Below are 21183 nucleotides of genomic sequence, written 5' to 3'. Positions count from 1 at the left end.
GCTGGGCCTTGGGAGAGGAGGCGGCCCTCAGGGCGGGAGTCGGGCTGCAGTCGCCCTGTGGTCAGGAGCTGGTCGTCAGGCCTGCGTGTTCGGGGGTCCCTGGCTTAGTGGGGAAGGCACTCTTGTGCCGCAGGACCTGGCCACCCCGGGAATGGTCCCGTGGCCCGGCAGCTATTGGAGCTAGGTCTTGGCTAGGAGCAGCTCTTGGCTAGGTCTGGCAGGCAGTACGCTGGCTCTGGTCGTGAGGCGTTTGTATCGAGTTTTGTCATGCCTTGTGGTGCTCGGGGGGCTCTTGTCTTTGTCACGAGAATGCAAGAGTTGATGCTTGGTTTCCTTTTCAGAGTGCTGTGCTCCACTTTCGTCCTGCAGTTTTGTTGCAGATAAGCTGAGCAGCGTCTACTGTATTAAATACCATGTATGGCCTAGTTTTTGAAGAGGGCTGATACTGCATAATTGGGTTTTAAAGTCCAAAACGCGTCACCTGGGAAAGGTGTCATACTGATGAAATGGTGTTTTTAAGTCTTTGTGAGTGCATGTTGATAAATCCAAGTTAAATAAACATGTCAGGTTTCCTAACCTGTTCTGGTCCTCGTGAACCCTTTTGGGCATACCTGAGTCCGTGGCATGATCTGCTTTTTAGCCTAAGAATGCTCTTTAAGGTTTAATATAGTTTTCTGTCACTCTTAAATTTTTTAGGTCTAAAATTAACCTTAAATAAGTGTGCTGCACAGTAGTTCTGTGCTGAAATACTGGGGTACGTAACTGCCTCTCCTCTTCCTGCAGGCACCATGGTGCGCATGAATGTTCTGGCCGATGCTCTCAAAAGCATCAACAACGCAGAGAAACGTGGGAAACGCCAAGTTCTCATTAGGCCGTGCTCCAAAGTAATCGTCCGGTTTTTAACTGTGATGATGAAGCACGGTAAGTCTGCAGCGCTGACTTGTTTCTCATTTGTGGGTGCTGTTGTGTTGATGTGCTTTTTGACTAAAAGTAAAGCAGGATGCTTGGGCTAGTTCTGTGTGACATGGTTAACGGAGTTGTGTTAATGTGGCTAAGTGTCATGTGTTTGATTGGTCTGTGTGCTAATCTTTTGTAGGTTACATTGGTGAATTTGAGATAATTGATGATCACAGAGCTGGGAAGATTGTTGTCAATCTCACAGGCAGACTCAACAAGGTAGGATTTGTCTTCCACAATTCAGTCCTCTAGGGAGGTGTTTAAATGAGACTTTTAAAGTTTGCTGCAGTTCTCAAAGAAGTATTTGTAGTAACGCAGGTGGTAATCCATGTAAATGAGAGTAATGTGGGTGTTATCAGTGGTCATTAAATGCTTGTTAATTTTTGTAGATTGTACCGGTATGGTTGACTGATAACGTTTCTTTTAAACTCCGAGTGTATAAGACATGTTTTCAGGGAAGTCTGTTCGGAAGTGTTTCTTTAAAGGTGCTCTGGCTACTTGGTTTCTTTGCTGTTTAACCTATCTAGGCGACTTGTCTTAAGAGACAGAAACTGAGTTGGTTTCCAGTTGCTGTTTAATACCTGTAAATGTTGAGAAGACAGGCCTTTCTCTTGCTGCTCGATGGGCTTTGCTTGCAGTTGAGGGAAGTTGAGTGTTCTTTTAATTAGTGCTCTTCAGGTGCCTGGGGTGTACGAAGTAGTCGTGTGTTTTGGAAGCGTGTGAAATTTTTGTCTCAGGATTGAGCTGTGCAGTTGCTGTGCACCGCTCTTTCAGTTCAACTAGTCAAGAGAGAGGTGGCTCTTTAGTAAAGAAATAAATTACTTGGTTAAAATAGGTTGGGGGCTGCTTGCGTGATGGACAAATATTACAGCTGAAAATTGCTTGAAAGGCTGCAGGAATTGGGCTTGTTCATCCTGGAGAAGAGGAGGCTCCGAGGAAACCTCATTGCAGCTTTCCAGTATCTGAAGGGGGCCTACAAGGGTGCTGGGAGAGGACTTTTTACAAGGGCCTGTAGTGATAGGACAAGGAGTAATGGGTACAAATTGAAAACAGGGAGGTTTAGATTAGATATCAGGAAGGCATTCTTCCCGGAGAGGGTGGTGCGGCACTGGCACAGGTTGCCCAGAGAAGCTGTGGATGCCGCATCCCTGGATGTCTTCAAGGCCAGGCGGGATGAGGCTTGGAGCAACCTGGTCTAGTGCAAGGTGTCCCTGCCCATGGCAGGGGGGGGGGAACTAGATGATCTTTAAGGCCCCTTCCCACCCAAACCATTCTATGATTCTATGCTTGAGTGGAGTAGGCAGAGAGTTATGACACCGCCCAAGTTACTTGTGTTAGGTGTCTGTAATAAAAATACTGTGTGTCAGGCTGATGTAACAGATCTTGCAGGTCGCAGGTGGGTACAAATTTTCTCACAGAAGTTGCAGTAAGGAAACAGTCGTTTGGTTCAGAAAAAGGTCCATTGGTGCACAGGTGTACTTGCTCTTGGATATTTATTACGATGATTGGAGGCAGTGAGGTAACTGGAGGTGGTAGTAGTGGTCATGGTCAGTGGTGCAATTAACGTGCAAACTTTGATAACTTCTATCCATGTTAATTTCTCCCTGGTTAAAATCTAGAAGTATGATTAGAAGGAGAATATCCCTGAGTAATCTCAGTTTGTTGATGATATAAGATGCTAGGTAATACCTAGTTGTTACAGTACGCTTCTGTGCTCTCCTAGTCTGGCCATTCACTTGTTAGTTTAGCTTCAGCAGCAGTGTCAGTCTGTTAAGCGAGGAAGAAGGGGCAAGGCTAAGGAAGTAGCTGTGTGGGAGTCTTGGCTTACCCGAGGGGAAGGGCTGTTTCATACTATGGGTAATAGAGTGTGTTTCTTGGCGCTCCAGCCTTTTTCTGCCAAAATACTTTCGTGCAGTTGTTGAACTCCTCCTTTCGCTGGGTTGGAATGACAGGTGTGAAAATGCAGTTCGTAAAGTTCTTCAGTTCATAATGGAATTCTGTTTTACAGTGTGGTGTAATCAGTCCCAGATTTGATGTTCAGCTGAAGGATTTGGAAAAGTGGCAGAACAACCTACTGCCTTCACGTCAGTTCGGGTGAGTGTGGAGAACAGTTGGATCTGCTGTATGGGAAAATGGAGGGGGTTAATTATGCTTTTATACTGCTCAAGTTAGGTTTGCCTGAAACCTTTCCCGTGATCAGTCTGGAGGTAGATACCTGTCTAAAAATCCATCTTCCCTATAAATGCTCTTTTTTACCAGTTCTAAAGGGGTACTGCTAAGCAAGGCCCTGTTTCTGCTTGGCTTTGGCAGACTCTGGTGTCACCATTTCTACAGTGTATGGGGAAAACAGGGCTTCCTCTTACTCATTTTAGTTGTACTAGTGGCCATTTATAGGTGGGGAGGAGCTGTGTAAGTTACTGGGTCGATGGAAGGAGGCTGTACTAGTTTAAACTTCCTGATTTGTCTATGAATTGAATAGATACCAGGTGACGAGAGACTCGGCCTCTGTTAAACCTCCACAACACACAAAATCTTACCGTTGCGTAGTGTATTTTTCCTTCCCAAATCACTGAGTCACGAGTGCTAAATCTCAGTGCACCAGGGTGAGAGAGCATGAAGAGTCTTCAGGGGCTCAGCTCGTCCGTCCTGCCAGAGGTGGGATGAACGCCTCTGTGTCACTTCTGTTCACAGCTCTAGTGATTTGCTTGGCTGTACCTGTACAGCTCGGGATGTTGTTGGTCTGAGATTTGGAAGAGTGTTTGTACAGTGGAGGTTCTCGGGCACGAAGCAGTGTGGAAGAAGTATGCCAGTAACCCAGATGTTGGCATTAGCAGCCTCTAAGGCTGCTTCGGTTGTCAATCCAGATCCGTATCCTCAGGCCGTGTCAGCGCAGCGTTCAAAACGCTGAGAGAGAGCGCGCAGGGTTGAGGAGCTGTCTGGCACCATGGCAACTCTACCTGCTCTGGAGAAAAACGTCTCCTTAAAATAGAAGCAGGTTTTGTGTAGGAACTGCAGAGGTGCTGCTGCTACGCCAGCTGAACTGCCCCCACAGTGGGAACGCACGTGCAGGAAAACTTCTGGCTGGGGCTTCCGCAAACATTTGGAGAACAGGAGCCTGTGAATGTCCTTTGTGTGCTGCAGGGTTGTTCGTGGGCGAGGATTGTCTCTTTCATTGACTGATAACCGAATTAAGATCAGGTTAGACCTATTCCTACAGCAACAGGGCTTCCAGTTGTGAGGCAGCAGGGAAATTGGCGGTGCTGGCTCCTTGCGAGCGCAGGGCGAAACAACAGACTGAGCGTTTGTTCTTCCTTGGCAGGTTCATTGTACTGACGACCTCAGCTGGCATCATGGACCATGAGGAGGCGAGGCGAAAACACACAGGAGGCAAGATCCTGGGATTCTTTTTCTAAAACTTGTAAAAAAAGAGGATACTAATAAATTGTTCAAATGGACTCTACTGTTTCCAGTTGGTATTTTCATGACGTTGGAACGCTCCCTGTGACAGAGCTTGTAACAGACAGCTCTTCGGTGGTGCTTAAGTTCCAGCTTCACGTCACGTGGCGTTCGGGTTCTGCGCCGTCCCTCGTCACAGCTCTTTCCGTTAATGATAGAACGTGCTTGTCCTGGTAACCACCGGAATGGCAGTTACAGGTTGCTGTGCACAACAGCCTCGGCGCGGGAGCTCTAACCATAAACCACGCTCGGCTGTTGCGCAGTGGGATCGCCTCAGGCCTTGGATACACGAGTCTCCGTGGTTACATCCGTGTGACTGTAGTTGCACCTTTTGGATGAACGGTACACGATGCCTTGCCAGAGGATATTCCCTGTCCATGGTTTAAGAAGTTAGGGTATATGGGATTGTGGAATAGTTGAGGTGGTAGAAGATTGATTTTGGATCAAAAACCCACTCCACATCTGGCAGGGTAAGGAGTAACTGAGGTAGGGAGGTGAAGGTTTTCCTTCAAATTTCTCCTTTGAAAGGTTTGCGGTAGGGTAGTTGCTGTGCAGCTGCTTTGCACATTGTCACGAAGATGTAACTTTGGGATTTCTTCAGGTGTTTGGAGTGAGGAAATAAGTGTATCTGAATCTAGAGGTAGCGAATGGTTATACTGAACGAGCAGTTGGCCTTCGCTGCAGGTGTTGGGTGTGTGGCAGCGTAACGTGCTTGGTGGTACAAGGCACTGCTGTCTGCAGCGCAGCGCGGGAGGTGGGCACGGCTCAAGTGCTGCTTGCGGGTGGCAGAGGCTGGGAAGCTCCCTGGGCTGCCTGCCTTGTCCTCCGGCAGCAGTTGGGAATGCCTTGCCTTGTGCTTTCTTCGGAGTTGTTAGGAAGGAGCCTGTTGAAATGTAGTGTGCTTCCACACGCCTGAGAGCAGCTGCTAAATTTGTGGGTACAGTTGGAAACCATTCTGCTTGGTGATGCGTCCGGGTGCTTGACGGGTACAGTTGCTCGAGTTAGAAGTGGTGTGTGTTGGTGATGCTTCATCCCAAAGCTCTTGGGGTGGAAGTGGCTCTCTTCAGGCACAAAGTCCCTAAACTCTGTGACTGTAACCTGTTTGAGTTCGGTCGTTTGATGGAGAAGAGGAGGTTGGCGGCTCCTAACTCCTTGCAGACCAGCAGCACAGCCTCACCTGGTGTGGTGCTCTGAGGAACGAGGGGAGCACGGCCCAACAGAGCTGTCCGAGTGCTTTCAGCAAGTGTTCCGCTGCTGCACGCCGGTGTCCGTACCAGGCTGGCAGCTGGACTGGGGAGAGCAGGGGAGGCTGGGTTACCTGCTTGGTCTTGGCCACGTGGCAGTTAAGGTCACCGAGCATGGATTGCGGATGGCATCCCTGTGCTTAGCTGAAGGTGGGTACAGGGAGCAGTTACGGTCTCAAAGTCTGACTGGCTCCTTTATTGTGAAGTCCAGCTGCTGTGTTACAGGTCAGTTTTCTGTCCGTCGTGGAGATCATAGAATCATAGCATGGTTTGGGTTGGATGGGACCTTAAAGATCATCCAGTTCCAACCCCCCTGTCATGGGGGGGAGATAACCCTGCAGTGCTAAGCACTGACACAGCGAGCTTTTGTAGCTCTTGCTCAGAGTAACCCTGGGGATCGTATCGAGATTCCGCTGTGCCTCTTTGCAAAATGTTTGTTTTGTAGTCAGTCCAGAGCAGAACACAAGTTCCTGATACCGGAAGGCGGCCAACGACACCTCAAGGCTTCCTTGAGGTGAATTTACTGTGGCTTCAAGTTCCCTTCTATCTGACCATTTTATACAGGACCCATGTGTCACTTTTTCTGGGCCGGTTCACCTGTGCGTGTCTGTTACTACCACCGAGCCTTCTGAAGTTAATTTCTGGTCTTCTCAGTTGATGGACCAGTTGGGAATAGGCTGTTCGTTCATCCCACAGCCCAAAGACTTGGAGAATCGTTAAATGGGAATTAGCACTCCCGTGTAAAAATGGGCTTGGAGGAAGCCCACGGCAGCAGCTGCACCTCTTGTTTTTAAGGCTCGGTGAGGTTCTGTGAGCTGAGGGCATGTGCTTTGGGAGAGCAAGGCAACAGTTAACTCATTTTGGGCAATAAAAGGATTAATAGGGAGAGGCAAGAGGGAAAACAGCACAATGCTGGAAGTGCTGGGCGGGCTGCAGCTGGGAATCAGGACAGAGTGTTAGTGTGGAGCAGGGGTTTGGTACCTGGGGAGCAGGGGGGCCATTAATGACGGGGGAGTCCCTTGTGGGACAGAGACAATGGACCTTCATGCGGGGTAAACTGGGAGGGTGGGTGACATCAGAGGAAAGCGTGTGCTGCAAACCCTGGAATTACCAAGGTTTACCCCTGGTGCTGTCCTGGAGACGCTGCAGTCTGATGTTGGACCAATCTGGAGGTGGTGGTCTCATTTCCACGTCCTTCTAGATGTGGGGTGACGTCCTGGACGTCTGGAGGTCTGCTGCTGCTTGCTAAGCCGGTTGTGCTGTGGAGAGGCTGGTCATACTATGGTGTGGATCATCCACGGTGATGCTGCACTGCCTATTGTCCCTTGTCACCTGCTCGCAGAGAGGTGGCAGAACTGGGTCGGAACATAACCCGATGCGTGAGAATTCCTTGGTAAGGGGGCAGTCGTTGGGAGAGGGTTGGTGAGCCATCTGCGGGATGCAGCCCGCTCTCGCTTCTGCTGCCGGATACTTGATTGGTATTGCGGATGCTGATTGCCACGGCTCCTTGGGCCACTGCTCAAGGGCAGGATGGAACTTCCAAGGCGCCTGCGGTGCGCTGAGGAGCGAACACCTCTGTGGGTGCAGTGGGAAGTTGTCAACAGATGGCAGCATCCGGCTTCCAGTCGCTGGAGACAGGCATCTGTGTGAGGAGTCCCAGAGGGCTGTGGCATTGCTGCTGGTCTCCCTGCTCCTGCAGTGCTGAATGCCCCGACTTCTGTGCTCTGGGCCACAGAGATAATTTTTTCTGTCTTTGGGGCAATAGAGCCTGATTTAAAGTAATATGGGAGGTGAGAATAATGGATCTTCAACATATGGCAACAGGGTCAAAAGTCTGGGGCATGACAGTGGCTTTGCTGGAAATGGACTTTCTCTTCCCCCTCCTTTTGTTTTTCTGCCACAGGTAATTCAGCGGCTCCGTTCCCCTAAACACAGCGAGTGTTTTGTGTCTGCGACTCATGTGCCAATTACTTGCACCAGAAACGCAACCGTCGTCTCCGATGTCCGACAGTTATCTTGGTGACCCTTTCCTGGCTACTGGGGTCTAGATGGGAGCCAGCAACGACAAAGAGGGATGTGTGCAGCAGGAAGCAGGGAAAGAAGATGGGCTGAATTGGTGAGCGAGGCCTTAGAACGTGCCCCAGCGGATTTGTGCTGGGTAGTTACTTCACAGCAGTAATGGGCTCTGAAGGCTGGCATGGGGAGCAGGACTGGTGAGCACGGTGACGAGCACGTCCGGATGTGCAGATGAGGCTGGTGGTAGAGGATAGGAGGCACCGTTTATTTTTGAAGGATCTGGGACTGCCAAAGCTATTATTTTAGGGTTTTTAGTTAAAAATTGCATGCTCTCAAATGACAAGGTTTCTTGTGTTTTGGCTAATGCTGTTTAGCTGTTTCAGATTTAAGGTTAGACTGTCTGTTCAGTGTCTCACTGTCAGTTAACGCAAATATCAGGGTCTCGGTAAATACCTGGATGGATTTCAGCACAGTTTGTCCCAGAGGGCAGTTCTAGGAGGGTCAAGGAGTTCAGAACATGGTGGCTTCTGTTCCCACTCGTGCGTCTGATGCTTGCTCTGCTCAAGTGCTGCCATTTTACCCATGCAGTTCCTTTAAAGAGAATTACCTATTTTTCTCTTAATTCTGCTGGTCACCTTCTCCTTGCTCTGGTACATTGTATGTTGACTACCAGCTCATGACCTGGATTAATTTGGTTTTGTTTACAAACATTTTTACAAAGAGAGGTGCTGACAGAGCAAGTGGCCTGAATAACTGGGTAAACTATTGCTTGACACGCAAGGGTGCATCTTCTGCTAGGGGAAAAAAAAAAATTCCATTGACCTTCTGCTCTTCTCAGATGAAGCAAATGAGGATGGCTGAAGGCATAACACTTTCCACTTAAAACTCAGTTGATTCAGTCTGGTTTACCATGTGAGATATGTAAGAATAATCTCATAAAAGCACTAGAACCGGGGGACAAAATGTACAAAGAAGTGTTGTGGTTCTGGTGAAGGCACTGAGAGTTTTGACCTCTGACTTCACGTATTTGAGTAGCCCTGGCATCCACCATTACCCAGTGGTTACCCCATGGCTTTGAAAACTGTCCTGGCATTGACCCGACTGCACTGGGTTTAGCAGCCACCAGGTGGTTCCTACTCAGTGTCTGGGTGCTTGAACCCCTGTGTATTTCGGTAGGGAGCACAGATTAACGTCTGTACCACTGGGGTGCTGTGATGCACAGGGCGAGCCCATCACGTTGGGGGGGGAGCGTGGGCGCAGCCAAGCAGAGGTGGGAGCCGCTGGGAGTTTCACCATCTCCGCCAGGACGGGCTCTACTGACTGGATCTTTTCCCAAGCAGTATCCATAATGAAAGGAAGGGCAAGTATTTGGTTAACAACTGAATGACAGCCTGGTAAAACGTTGTGATGTGTCAGTATGTTAGCCATGCTTGCTGTGTGTAACAGGTTCAGCTGGGTGCTGATGCTTTGGTGTGCTGACTCTCCTGGGTGTGCTGGTTTGCCCTAAGCAGAGGAATGTGTGTCCTTAGTCACCAGATACGTCTTCCAGGTGGAGTTTCACTGGCTGAAGGTGGGGGAGGGAAAACTGCAGGCCAAAAAATATATGCCAGGTAGAAGTGAGGAAAATAATACTTGTGCCACTAAGACAGTTGTTCAATCTTCTGAAATCTGAGTTGGGAATTCAGTCCATATGAGACACTTGGTTATCTTCCCTGACCTTGGTGTAGGAGAGGCCCCAGACCTCATTCCTGTTGCATTTCACTCTGTTCGGTTCTTTCTGGGTGTGAGGTAGCAAAGAACAGGCGGGTGTGCTAGTGGGGAAGCTGCCTTTACAAGCAGAGCAAGGCTACGGCGATTACTCCCGGCAAGCAGGTTCAAACCCCTTGTGCAGAACCTCTGCTGTGCTGGGGACAAGCCTCCGTATAACATGGTAATCAGCTGCGTGTCTGCTTGCTTCAGTAGACTCAACGTAGCTGACCGCTGCAACGGCGTTGCGTGTCCTGCAGCCCTGTTCCCCCTCCTTAAGGCACCAGTTGTGACACGCAGCTGTTTAAGCAAAACCCCTGGGGACGTGTATTTTGTTCTTGGGTTGGCATCAGGCCGAGAGTCACTGCGCAGCTGCAGCTGGCCAAATTTTGGTGGCATGCAACAGCATAATGCAGCAGGATGCTTGAGGTCAGCCAGCTGAAAACACCCAGCAACCTCCACCTGCACTTTTTATAGTGACATAAAACACTGTTAAGTGGGTGCCGAATGGTCTGTAAAAGCAAATGGGGCAGGTGCATATTTTAGTGAAACAGGTAGCTTGTTCTACCTGTTCTGGGCTGTAATTTTCCTGATGCCCAGGACACCCCATCTCATCAGTCTTGTGACTGGGTTCAGAGTAGTGATGCTGTTGGTGCAGTTGTGCTGGGAGGATGGACATGGGCCTTTGCTTTGGGACTAAAAGGGCAGGATTCAAGTTTCAAATCTATCTTAGTGATGCTTTATTGAGGGTTGTACCTGCTGGCGCTGTGCTTAATCATTGTGTAGGAATTCCTGTAGCATTGTCTGCTTCCTGACAGGGTGACCGAGCAGGATATGTGACCCACCCCAAACCTGTCTGCCAAGGAGATACTTTTCTTCACAGTTTGGGGGTAGTGTTGTGTGTGGGCAAGCCATGGAAAGGGAGAGTGTTCCTGCTGCTCTGCAACTCATTGCTGCTCCCTCTTGGGTCTTCATTTATAACCAGGAGTTGATTTGTTTCATATTTCATTCATTTCATTTATTGTTCCCACTCTGTAAAGACATCATGCTACCCATTCATACATAGAAAACCGCTTTTCCAGAAGCTTGCAATCCCCTGCCTGTGATCTCTAGGTGTCCCTCTTGCCCTAAGACAAGAACATAGAAAGGCAGGAGTAGCAAAACACTTGGTATGTGGTCTTGGATGGAAACATGTACGTGCAACACCCCAACGTCTTCACCTCCCTAGCTAGATTAGGTGGGATTTGCCCCTCTATGGTGGGGAAGAAATGTGGCATAACCATTCTTGTTGTCTTCCACTGGTGCAGTGCATGGTGCTTTCAGCTGGCCCAGGCTGTAAGCAGGAAGGAACAAGGATTATATCTGGGAGCAGGAGGAGAAAAGCAGGTGACAAGTGAGGTTAAAAGAAAAGCTGCTGTTGAAACCCACCTCTGAGGTACTTTCCCAGTCTCATTAGCTTTACGGATGGAGCCTAGTTGGTGTTTGCCCCGCTGTCCTGTGCAGTTTTAAAAAGCAAAGTCCAGGAACATCAATGAGAACTTTAGGTTTTTAGTATCTTTACAGATCAGGCCTTTAATGAGAATGAAAAAGGTCAGGGGAAAATGGAAGTACTTTTTTCTTTTCTTTCTCCCCACACATCTGCAGTTCACATGGGTGCTTGTCTCCTCACTTGCGATAACAGGCCCAGTTGTATTCCTCGACGTACAATCCATGAGTCTGCGTGGGCAGGTAATGAGCGCTGGATTCATTCCTTAGGGCAGTGACATTAGCCCCTCAGTTCATCATCTATGCACCTCAGACTGGAAACCATTTTTCCTCACTCGGTCAGGCTGTGGGACCCGGAGCTGACGGCACACATCGTTTGTGTCCGTGTGGAGACCTGTGTCTGCCATGGTGTGGATGGGCAGGTGGATCATCCCTCGTGGGCAGAAGTCGCAGCCTTCCTCCTCCATGACTGGTGGAGGACTTCCGGCTCGGTTCTATTTTCAGTTTAACCTGAGAAATAGCTCTGGTTCTGCCCAGGTAGCAGGAGTTGTGAGGTTGGTGTGACGCTTTGCTTACTGTGTTTGTGAAGCATTGTCAGGTGAAAGATGGGATGTGCGTGGTAGGATCACTAAATTCATCTGCTACCTGCCAGGCAGACATGTGCTCTGGGAGGAAAGCAAAAATCAGGAGACTATTTTTAGCTCTGAAATACTTTTCTTGAATGACATTCAGTCCTTGCCAGCCTTTAAGCAGAGAAATAATCCCCCAAGGGAAAACACAAGGGTGCCTGGATCCGTGCTCGGCTGCCAGCAGCTGCTGGCGTGGCCGCAGGAGCACAGACATCACCCAGCCTGGGCGAGAGTAAAACACACACGGGGTAGCAGGGAGCTGGAGTCTCCAGGAGTGTATCCGAGCTCAAATAGAAATTCCTCTGAGCCCATTTTCCTGCTGGAGACCCAGTCCTACGGTGCCGGACATGGGGCTGAGAACCACAAGCTCATTACACGTCAGGAATCAGCTCTGTTCCCATGCCAGGTGGGAGAACCCATCCTCCAAATCAGCAAAATACGATCCTAGTGCTAGTAGGTGGTGGCTCCAAAAATAGACACAGTGATAGCAGGTAACACTCCCTGATAGAAGAAATAAAAAGGAATTAAAGTGTACAAAAGTGTGCTTTAATTGCTAACTCTCTCCTGTCTGCTTAAATGACTAGGAATAAAGGTCTCCTCTTCAGTGATGAGCAGTTCCAGGCAGAACAGGCATGATGGGGGAAACATGTTTGGCATAAATACTGATGTGAATGACACTTATTAGCTACAGTGTGGCATATTTATTTCTCTGTAGTTAGCATAATAGCACAGCTTGAAATGAGAAGGGTTCTTTACTCGTGTCTCTGCGTGCGGGCGTAAAAATAACAATGGATCGTTAAGAATCATAGAATCATAGAATCACAGAATGGTTTGGGTTGGAAGGGACCTTAAAGATCATCCAGTTCCAATCCCCCTGCCATGGGCAGGGACACCTTGCACTAGACCAGGTTGCTCAAAGCCACATCCAGCCTGGCCTTGAAGACATCCGGGGATGAGGCATCCACAGCTTCTCTGGGCAACCTGTTCCAGTGCCTCCCCACCCTCTCTGTGAAGAATTTCTTCCGGATATCTAATCTAAACCTCCCTGTTTTCAATTTGTACAGAATAAGGGCAGAACGCAGATGGTTTTCCTGTCTCCGCAATTAGCACCGACGTCGGGATGCCGTCGTTTTTTGTGGGAGAGGAGTGAGTGGCCAAAGCGTGGCTGTGCTTTGAGAAAACCTTCCCTTCCTCATGTCCAACAGGCGACGCGTGAGACGACAGCGCCGGAGGCTGGCTCTTCCCCCCTGCCCTCCGTGCCTGCCCGCGGCAGCTCTGCTCTGCTTTTGGGGGATGCAGAGCTCCTGCCAGGGTGAGATGCCCCTCACTGCCCACCCAGGACTCGTGGCAGCCTGGCCGCAGCCAACTCTCTTACCCTGAGCTGGCTGGAGCGGGGAGGGAGCGGAAACATCCCAGTTATCTCCCAGGAATTTAGTTGCAGGCCTGTGGGCAGCCAGGTGAAAGCTGTATTTTCTTCCAAGGAGCTGGGTGCTCCAGGTGGAGATTGGCGATGGAGAGAAGGTTGGTTGCTGGAATGTGCAGGCTACCTGCCTTTCTGCTGATGGGAACCTGCTCATCTTACTCTTGTCCTGCTTTTCTGTGCTTGTGAGCTGGGTGCTTTCAGGTGGGCTATCCCTGGTGCTCTTAGCTGGGGGCGGTGTTGGGGGCTGTGCAGGAAGGTGCTTGCCTAGAGCCTGCTCAGTCCTGCCGGCTTCATTGGGGTCTGGCAGTCCTGATGCCGCTCTGCCCTTCTCGTTTCATGGGGTTTGGGGTTTCTCCTTAGGGAGTGAGAGCCTGCAGTAGTTTTAAAAGCACTGCCCAGTTCAGTGAAGGCTTTCCACTATAGTTGCCATTTCTCTCCCATGTTTCTGGAGCGAGGGAAGGAAAGCTTTGCTCCGGGTCTGTGCACTGGGCAGATGCCGGCTGCCAGCCAGCGCGGGACGAAGGGACCCCATGCCAGGGCTCCTGGACAAATCTCTTAGCACTCAAATGATTCAGTGGGCAACATCTTTCTGACGCTACTTTGCAACAATACTGAGATTTCTCATCTCTTCTGCATATGTTTTAAGGTAAGAACATGTGGAAATGGGCGATCTTGGACCTTTAGCGTCCTGTTTAAACTTTGAGTGAAACTGGCTGGTGGATTGCAGAGCTGCTTGTGGAAGGAAAGGGAAGACAACGGCATGGATAGGCAAAGGGACTGTCTGAGTTCTGTTTCCTTAAGAAAAATCATGAGGCATTTCACATGAGAGGAGCCAAGAGCTTCTCAGGTCGGCTATGAATGCTGAGTGCTGTCTCAGGAGATGTCTTGGAAGCCTTTTTGTTGAGGGGAATAATTATACTGTGGCAAAAGTATTTACTTGCCAGGTATTTGCCTGCCTTAATTGCACTGTAGTCTTGCAGTGCTGAAATGTAAGGTGAAAAACTTCCAAGACGTGTGCCAGGGAGTAACAGACTTTCCATTCTGTCTAAGTTTGCTCGACGGAGTGCTTGGTTAAGAAATACCATAAAAGTGCTAGGCCATAGCTTGAAATATCTCATTACCAGGTGTGAAGCTGCTTATAACTTTCACTCAGGGATTGTTGATTTTTTAATTTTTTTTTTTCCTGTTGGTCTTCTAATGAAAATGCCAAAGGGAGAAAAACTACTACAAAAAATAAAAAAATACTGCTTTGATTGAAAATAAAAAATGTTGAGCCAGCAGTGGCTTTCAGTAGTGCTTGCTCTATTGTATGGTTCTGACTGTATATTATGTCACAAGCCTATGGCATGTTGTGTGGGTGAGGGCCTTGTACAGGCATGGACCTGCTGGTTTTCAGCACGGTGGAGGTATTGCAGAGCTGGGAGGTGAGCAGGTAGTTGTGTCGACAGAGGGACCTGGCGTGTGGGCAGGAAGGAAAACCCACAGATGCTGAGGATACAGCGCTGACTTGGCTGAAGTCACACGAGTGTCCACCATAATGTGCAGGAGCCATGGCCAGCTGAGGGGACAAGGAGATGTCTTTTTGGACCTTTTGTGGCTGCTGGTGGACTGTGGCAATGGGAGGACACTGCTTTAATGCTCTTGCTTTCACTTATAGGGTTGTCTGCTCCTCTAGCTTTGGGTGCTAGCACAGTAAGTGATGGGAGAGCTTATGGCATTGCCAGGCCCTGTGTAATAGGTCTGCAGGACCAGAGAGGCCGCTGTGGACCTGTGATACCTGGCTGAAGAAGCAGCTGGTTGTCTGAAGCATGAGCAGGCAGCAATGGCGCTGGGAAGGAAATGCGGGGAAGGCTAAGGAGAGGCTGGGAGATCTCCTCTTCCTGAAAGGAGATGGAAAGGTGCTTCTCTGGAGACCTTAGTCATGGTTGGAGATTCATGTGGCATCTTCAGAAGCCTCCTGTGATGGAGAAGATGATGCTCTGGAAGGGCAGTCTTGGCCAGCCCCAGCCCGTACCCGCTTTGCGTATCATCAGGATCTGTTCTGAACCCTGGACTTCAGCAGTGCTTCCCCGCTGCCTGGGCATCTGCCAGTGCCGGCAGCAGAAGGGATGGTTTGAGGATCTCCTTGTAACACTGGGGAATGTGCTGTCAAGGACAGAGGTGTCACAGCTTGGGCACCAGCACCCACATGTGCTGGCTGCTGGGAAGCCTGCCATCCTGTTGCTGCCTCTCGGCCAACGGTGCCCTGGCACAGGAGGGTCTCTGCTGCCTGGGCGATGCGGGCAGAGGTGCTCAGACCCACCGAGATACCACCCGGGCTGTCAGCCTGCCTTGAGGGGAGGTTTCTGTGGGCCTCTCCTAGGTTCCACTGATTGCTTCTTCAGGCCTCCCGGAGGCTGCAGTCCCTCCTTACAGCAATGCTGGCACTTTCCGTAGCAGGGAAAGGGAAACTTGGAGACGTGGCAACCAATTTGCAAATAATAAAACACTTAAAGCTACATGAAGAGCATCTTGCATGGAAAATCAGACAGGGCAGGAAAAACAGCACTTACCGTCAACATAATGCAGCTGAAATATCCTTCTTAGAGATAATCATCTCTGACTCCAGCAGTAACAATAAAGGACAAAAGCTGGACGAATCCAGGAAGCATGGTCGTGGGAGTGAATCTTGGTGAAATGAAAATTGAAAACACAATGGAAGGCATAGGATTGCCTTAAGTGAAAACAGAGCCGCCTGCCTAGAACAACAACTGAGATTATATGGGAAGCACATGGGGGTGTGGGGGCTGTGGCAGGGCTGGTGCCGTGCCAGCACTTAGCTGTGAAGGAAGGGGGGGAAGACCCCCAACCCAGACTTGAGAAAGATTCAGATTTCAGGTGTCCCTCGCAGTCTAGATGACATTCAGGTCCTTGTTTTTAACACCCAGTCTGAAGGATAAAGTAATTTATGATCTGTCTGGAGGGTAATGTCTGATCCTGGCCAGTGCCTGCTCCTGCCTGCTGAAGCTCATCCCCAAACTGCTGACCTTTGGGGGGGAAGACCCCCAACCCAGACTTGAGAAAGATTCAGATTTCAGGTGTCCCTCGCAGTCTAGATGACATTCAGGTCCTTGTTTTTAACACCCAGTCTGAAGGATAAAGTAATTTATGATCTGTCTGGAGGGTAATGTCTGATCCTGGCCAGTGCCTGCTCCTGCCTGCTGAAGCTCATCCCCAAACTGCTGACCTTTAATGGACAGTGAACCGGCTTTCCTCAGTGAATCTCTCAGAAGCTCACATTTAAAGGTCTGTGCAAGTCAGTCCTCATCAAAAGCTCGAGCAATTGAAGGGAAGATTTCCCCTGGCACGGATCCAAACCCCACCAGGCTGTGACAGCTCAGAGAGGCAGTGCTGCCAGCTGAACCCAACTGGGAGCAGCCTGTGGAGTGCATTACTGTGCCTGCTATTAGGGAACACAGTCTCATGCAAATCAGAATCACAAAACTCGTCTCTAAATGTTGTTTCCCACTTGAGGATTTAAACAGTCATTTGGAGAGCTTCACTTAAAAATAGGTATTAGTTTTTAAGTGGTACAGGAGGTGCACAGCCTTTTATCAAAGGATGCCAAAGTATGGTGTGAATACTTGTGTCTTGTGACTATTTTCAGGCTGACCTTGATGGATTTGTTACATTAACTGTCATAAAAATCAGGCTGCTCCATAAACTATCTGTTATTTCCCACAACACCCAGAAGCACCTGGGGCCCTTTTGCTCCCCGTAGACAATGGCACACAGAGGCTCATGCTTTCCTGCTCTGCTGGTGGCTGCTCTCTTCCAAAGCTGGCATGGTAATTTTAAGTGAAAAGAAGTGTCCCCGAACTACATGCTAATCACATTTTCAAAGCTTTAGCTGATATTCAACCCTTGCCTGAATTCATGTGCTTTTGCTTGCTGCCTTTTGTATGCTGTGTGCAGGTTTTCACAGGACACCGCCTATTTTCTACCAAAATCACGGTTTGGGAGCTGCTGTGCAACAAAGGATGTTTTTATCCATTTTGAAGATCTGAGATATCTTTGGCCCCAGCTGTCTGAAATACAGACTCTACAGGCAGAGAAAAGAGGCAAGAATAGACTTTATAGCTGTGTTTCTCAAATTTTATTAGTCAAAGGGCTGCCTGACCTTCAGAAAAATAAAATAATCTGGGAACCATCGTATCTGATGCTGCCACCCTGTTGTTTATTTATGGCCAAATAACTTCTTTATAAGATAGAATTTGTATTAGTTTTGCTTGCCCTCTTGTTTACTCACTTGCCTGGATGGAGATGTGTTAAATGTCTTTGTCTCTTTTCACAGGTCGCTGTCTGGTGTCTCACACAGCACCCTCAGGCCCACGCTGAATGCGGGTCTGCAGTCCTCGTGGCCTCTGCCCCATCGGTCTTACATGGTGTCTGCTCAGCTGAGGAAAACAGTCACTTTTCTGCAGGTGGTGTGGTGAAATTAGTCCTTTTCTTAGTAAAAATGTGCCGCGTACCCAGCCCATGATCTGACAGGGAAGAAGCGTTCTCAGATTCAGTCCACCACAGAATAAACTCGCCACGCGCTGTGTGAACAAGGAACACGACAGGCGATTGCAGTAGCTTTTCCTGGTCTGCTGGGCACCGGTGAGGACCCTGGCTCTGAGCAGGGTCCTTGCTAATGGGGTTCACTGGGAATGAAGGGAGGAGATGGGAAGGCTCAGCTGGGCTTTGCTGGTGTTTGTAGGTGTGGGGTGTGCTCACAGAGCTAGCAAGGGCTGTCAGCTGGAGCAGGCTGGGGTCATCTCTCTGCAGAGGTAGGTGGGGTTCTGGGGATCCCCATGTAGGGACTGCTGCCTCCAAAGCGATGGCTGTGTTTACGGTTCCCAAAGGCAAGGGCTACTGCCCCCACGGGCCATCTTGGCTTGGTGTAGAGGAACCAGGCTGGGAGTCTCTGTGCTGCTCTCCCAGGCATTTTGGGATCTCTCCCTTTGCCAAGCTGCTCTCCCGATGCTCTGTTCTAGCCCGTGGTCACAGGCATGGGTTGGGCATGTGTGCGCTTCCCTGACATGGATGGAGGCTCTGCCCGTCCCTTGCTCCCCTTTCAAAAGCAGCTGAACAAGGTTTTCTGTGAGGTGATGCGTGTGGGAAGGGAATGGTCTTTGTGGTACACACGGCACAAGAGCCAGCAAGCATCACGTTGATGTCCTGTGCTCTTGTAGCCCCACTTCCAAGAGCACCCTGCTGTCCCGTTTCTCGTCTCTCAGCTCAGCAATCACTGTTGGACTCAATATTCAGGATCATGCGTCTCCTGAAAGAGGTTGGGCTGCCAGTGCGGACCAACTCCTGGCCCGCTGAGCCCTTTAAAAGCCACATGGCCACCACCTGTGTCAGCTCCTGGTGCATGGGGTCACCCCAGAGGCAGGGCTGCTCTGGAGGATAGCCCTGCCGGGGAATGCTGCTGGGGATCCCTTCTTTTGCCAGGGCCCAGCCAGGCAGAGCTGCCGGCAGCCACAGGCCAGGCCCACCCCACATGGCTGCCGGCCCTGCTCCAGAGGTGCCCAGCAGCTGCGCCTGATTTGGCCCAGCCTCTCCCGAGGGGCTGGGAAAGCTGACGTGGAGGACAACTGCTAGGGCTTTCAGCTGTCCTGAGCTCCTGCTCCTTTGCAGGCACTGAGTCTCCTCTTGCTTTTCAGCATCCCTCTCCAGACGTGTGGCCTCTCGGCCCCTCGTGTGTCCTTTATGCCCAGTCACGAGGGCTGGGCTGGCCCGAAACTGCTGGCCCCAAGTGGGAATGTCACTGGCAGCATCCCGGGAGGGCAGCAAACAGCTCTGGGCTGGGCTTCTGCAAGGCCCCTGCCCTGATGTGAGGCACAGATGAGATTTTGAAAGAAACTAATCTTGTGTAATTCAAGCATCAGAGGGAAAAACTGGTCCTCGTGAACGATTTGTTCTGTGCCCCCAATCTTCCCTGTGCTGCTTTTCTTCCCCTCCTCCTCCTCTTTAATCCCCATCTTTGTTGGATTCAAGTTTTTATCCTGATCTTCAAGGACCAATGCAACACACACAGCTCAGGAAGCTGCCCTCATTTGCATTTAACATATTTAAATATTTAACATATTTAAGGCTGAATTAAAGCAAAGGGACACAAAATTGGGAACAGACCAAAGAGTAAGCCTGTGTGCATGTACGAAGGAATAAAGGGAATGGTTGCAGATACACAGGAAAAATAAAACATGGGCAGGAAGACAGAGAAAGCCTGGTCCTTTGTTGTTGTATCAAGCACACTGTGACTAATGGTGATAATTTTTCCCCCCATCAGTACCATAATAGAAGAATAAAACTAATTGTCATCTGCCACCCACTGTTTGTAAAGCAGCTTCTCTTAAAGAGTTCTTATGTATTGAGTTCAGCTGTCAAAAGGAGCCACTTTTTTCATGGTCTGCAAAATGCATTTCAGTATGAACATAGCTCGATGCAAAGGTCACCCCATCAAAAATGTTTTCCTTCAGTAGTGAGTATAATGCCAAAAAAAGGCATTTTGCAGACTATTCTCACCATTTTGCTTGATAATTCTTAAATGGTAGACAGCTGGAGATTAAATTCCCTTTGATGGGCAGAATTTGAGGGAGAATGTTTTGAAGTGTATTTTGGGTTTCCCCCTCCTCTCTTCCGTGCTGTGGTATGGGCTCTTTAATAGCTACTTATGACAGGTAGTATGAGCCATAAAAAGAGGGTTAGACAGAAGAAAATTACCTATTGTTTTTCAGATTGGCTATTGTTCCTTAGGATATTAGTATGTGTTCCTGTGTGTGCTACGGTTTTAATGGTGGTTTGGTTCCTGGGTGCTTAAATTACTCTCCCTGTCAGTGTTTCCATTTACTTGACAAATTCCAAATATGAAAAGACTTCAGGAGCCAGCCTACAGAGCAAGGGAGAACATAAGGACTGTAAATATCACTACGGACAATAGGCAGAGGTCACACCGCAGTGAGAGGAAGGCTTGCTGCTCACACTTCCACAGGAGAGTCAAGGTAAGGTGATTTGAAGTTCTAATTACAGGTGTACTCAGGCAGGGGTGCCTGCTCTCTCTGTGTGCTCCCAGACCTGTTTGGAATGCAAGCCGTGTTGGGAACGGTCTGACTGTCTTCTGCCAGGCATCTCACAGTGGGTGTTGCATTTCCAGGGATGTAACTTGCATGTGTCACCCACATTTTTACAGCAACTTTGCTATGTTGTGGAGTTGCAGAGGGAAGTGTGGAGAAGGCTTTACTTGCCCTGAGAGGAAATGGTTTCTGCTGTTGTGCTGCCTTGATTAATCCATGGCGAACATTCCCCAAGGGACTGTGTGCAGACAATGGAAACAGTGGCTCCGCATCAGGTCCTACCAAATACCTGTCAAGTGGTCTTCCAACAGTGGCAAAGGGAAGCTTGGGGTAGTTGAGGATGTGACCCCAGCTGTTCTCTCTCCCCTAGAAGGAGGGAACCTGTATTTCAGAGAGACTTTTCTTACAATTTCATCTGTAATTTGATTGTTAGCGTTGATTTAGGCTTCACTCTGCTTATGTGCGTAGAGATCTTAAGGAAAAAAAAAAAAGCAAGCACAAATGGTGCTAAGCCTTGAGATTTAAGAGCTGCCATTAAAGGCAGCCCTCAGAAGAAGTTTATGTTGTAACAGTGGTTGGTGGTGAAGTTGCCCTGTAAGATTCAGAGGTGGTGGTAGGTCACCCTCAACAAAAAAGAGGTTAAAGTGCTTTAAGGATAGATAAGTGGTGTCAATCTGCAGGGACAACCAGGGCTTGCCTCAGTGAAAGTAATGGAGTGTCACAGTAGCGTCCCTGCGTGGTGGCATGGGCAGACCCTGTCCTTGACTTCGTGTGAAAACAGTCAGGGCATAACAACAACTTGGAGATCTTGAACATCAGCCTGCAGCTGGGGCCTTGGGTGCAGATTGCACCTGGAGTCGTGAATCATTAAGCCCGGGCAGTTTCTGTTTGATCCGGCAGTGCAGAGCAGTAATGGATGGGAATTTCTGTTGGGCCAGCTTCTGAAAGAGCAAGGGGTGGCTGGGATGATGCATGTCACAGGTACCTGCAGGGAGGTACTCCCCCATAAGCCCCAGGCAACCTCTCCGGTGGTAGGAGTGTTGCTTTTTCTCAGCCACCCATCAGAACAGAAAACTTCCAAGTTCCAGGCTTTATTCTTCTCTTAAAGGTTAGATTTCCCTTTTTTA

General features: G+C 49.4%; 1 protein-coding gene across 1 annotated transcript; it reads left to right on the top strand.

Annotated features, from left to right (window-relative positions):
* Positions 1-708: 708 nt before the first annotated feature.
* RPS15A (ribosomal protein S15a) lies at positions 709-4412 on the top strand. The gene is made up of 4 exons (XM_010147952.1): positions 709-921; positions 1097-1176; positions 2966-3051; positions 4277-4412. The coding sequence occupies exons 1-4, from the start codon at positions 789-791 to the stop codon at positions 4368-4370; spliced, it is 393 nt and encodes a 130-aa protein (XP_010146254.1). The 5' UTR covers positions 709-788; the 3' UTR covers positions 4371-4412.
* The last annotated feature ends 16771 nt before the right edge of the window (positions 4413-21183 follow it).

Source organism: Eurypyga helias, unplaced genomic scaffold, assembly GCF_000690775.1.
Source record: "Eurypyga helias isolate BGI_N326 unplaced genomic scaffold, ASM69077v1 scaffold41952, whole genome shotgun sequence".
NCBI classification, from domain to species: domain Eukaryota; kingdom Metazoa; phylum Chordata; class Aves; order Eurypygiformes; family Eurypygidae; genus Eurypyga; species Eurypyga helias.
The sequence above is the reverse complement of the archived record's forward strand: the minus strand, read 5'-3'. Positions and strand labels throughout refer to the sequence as shown.

Bases quoted from the DNA above. Each gene is read 5' to 3' on its own strand.
- RPS15A (XM_010147952.1), top strand. From the start codon at position 789: ATGGTGCGCATGAATGTTCTGGCCGATGCTCTCAAAAGCATCAACAAC. The intron at 1,177-2,965 runs GTAGGATTTGTC...TCTGTTTTACAG, and splicing joins TCACAGGCAGACTCAACAAG to TGTGGTGTAATCAGTCCCAG. The intron at 3,052-4,276 runs GTGAGTGTGGAG...CTTCCTTGGCAG, and splicing joins CTGCCTTCACGTCAGTTCGG to GTTCATTGTACTGACGACCT.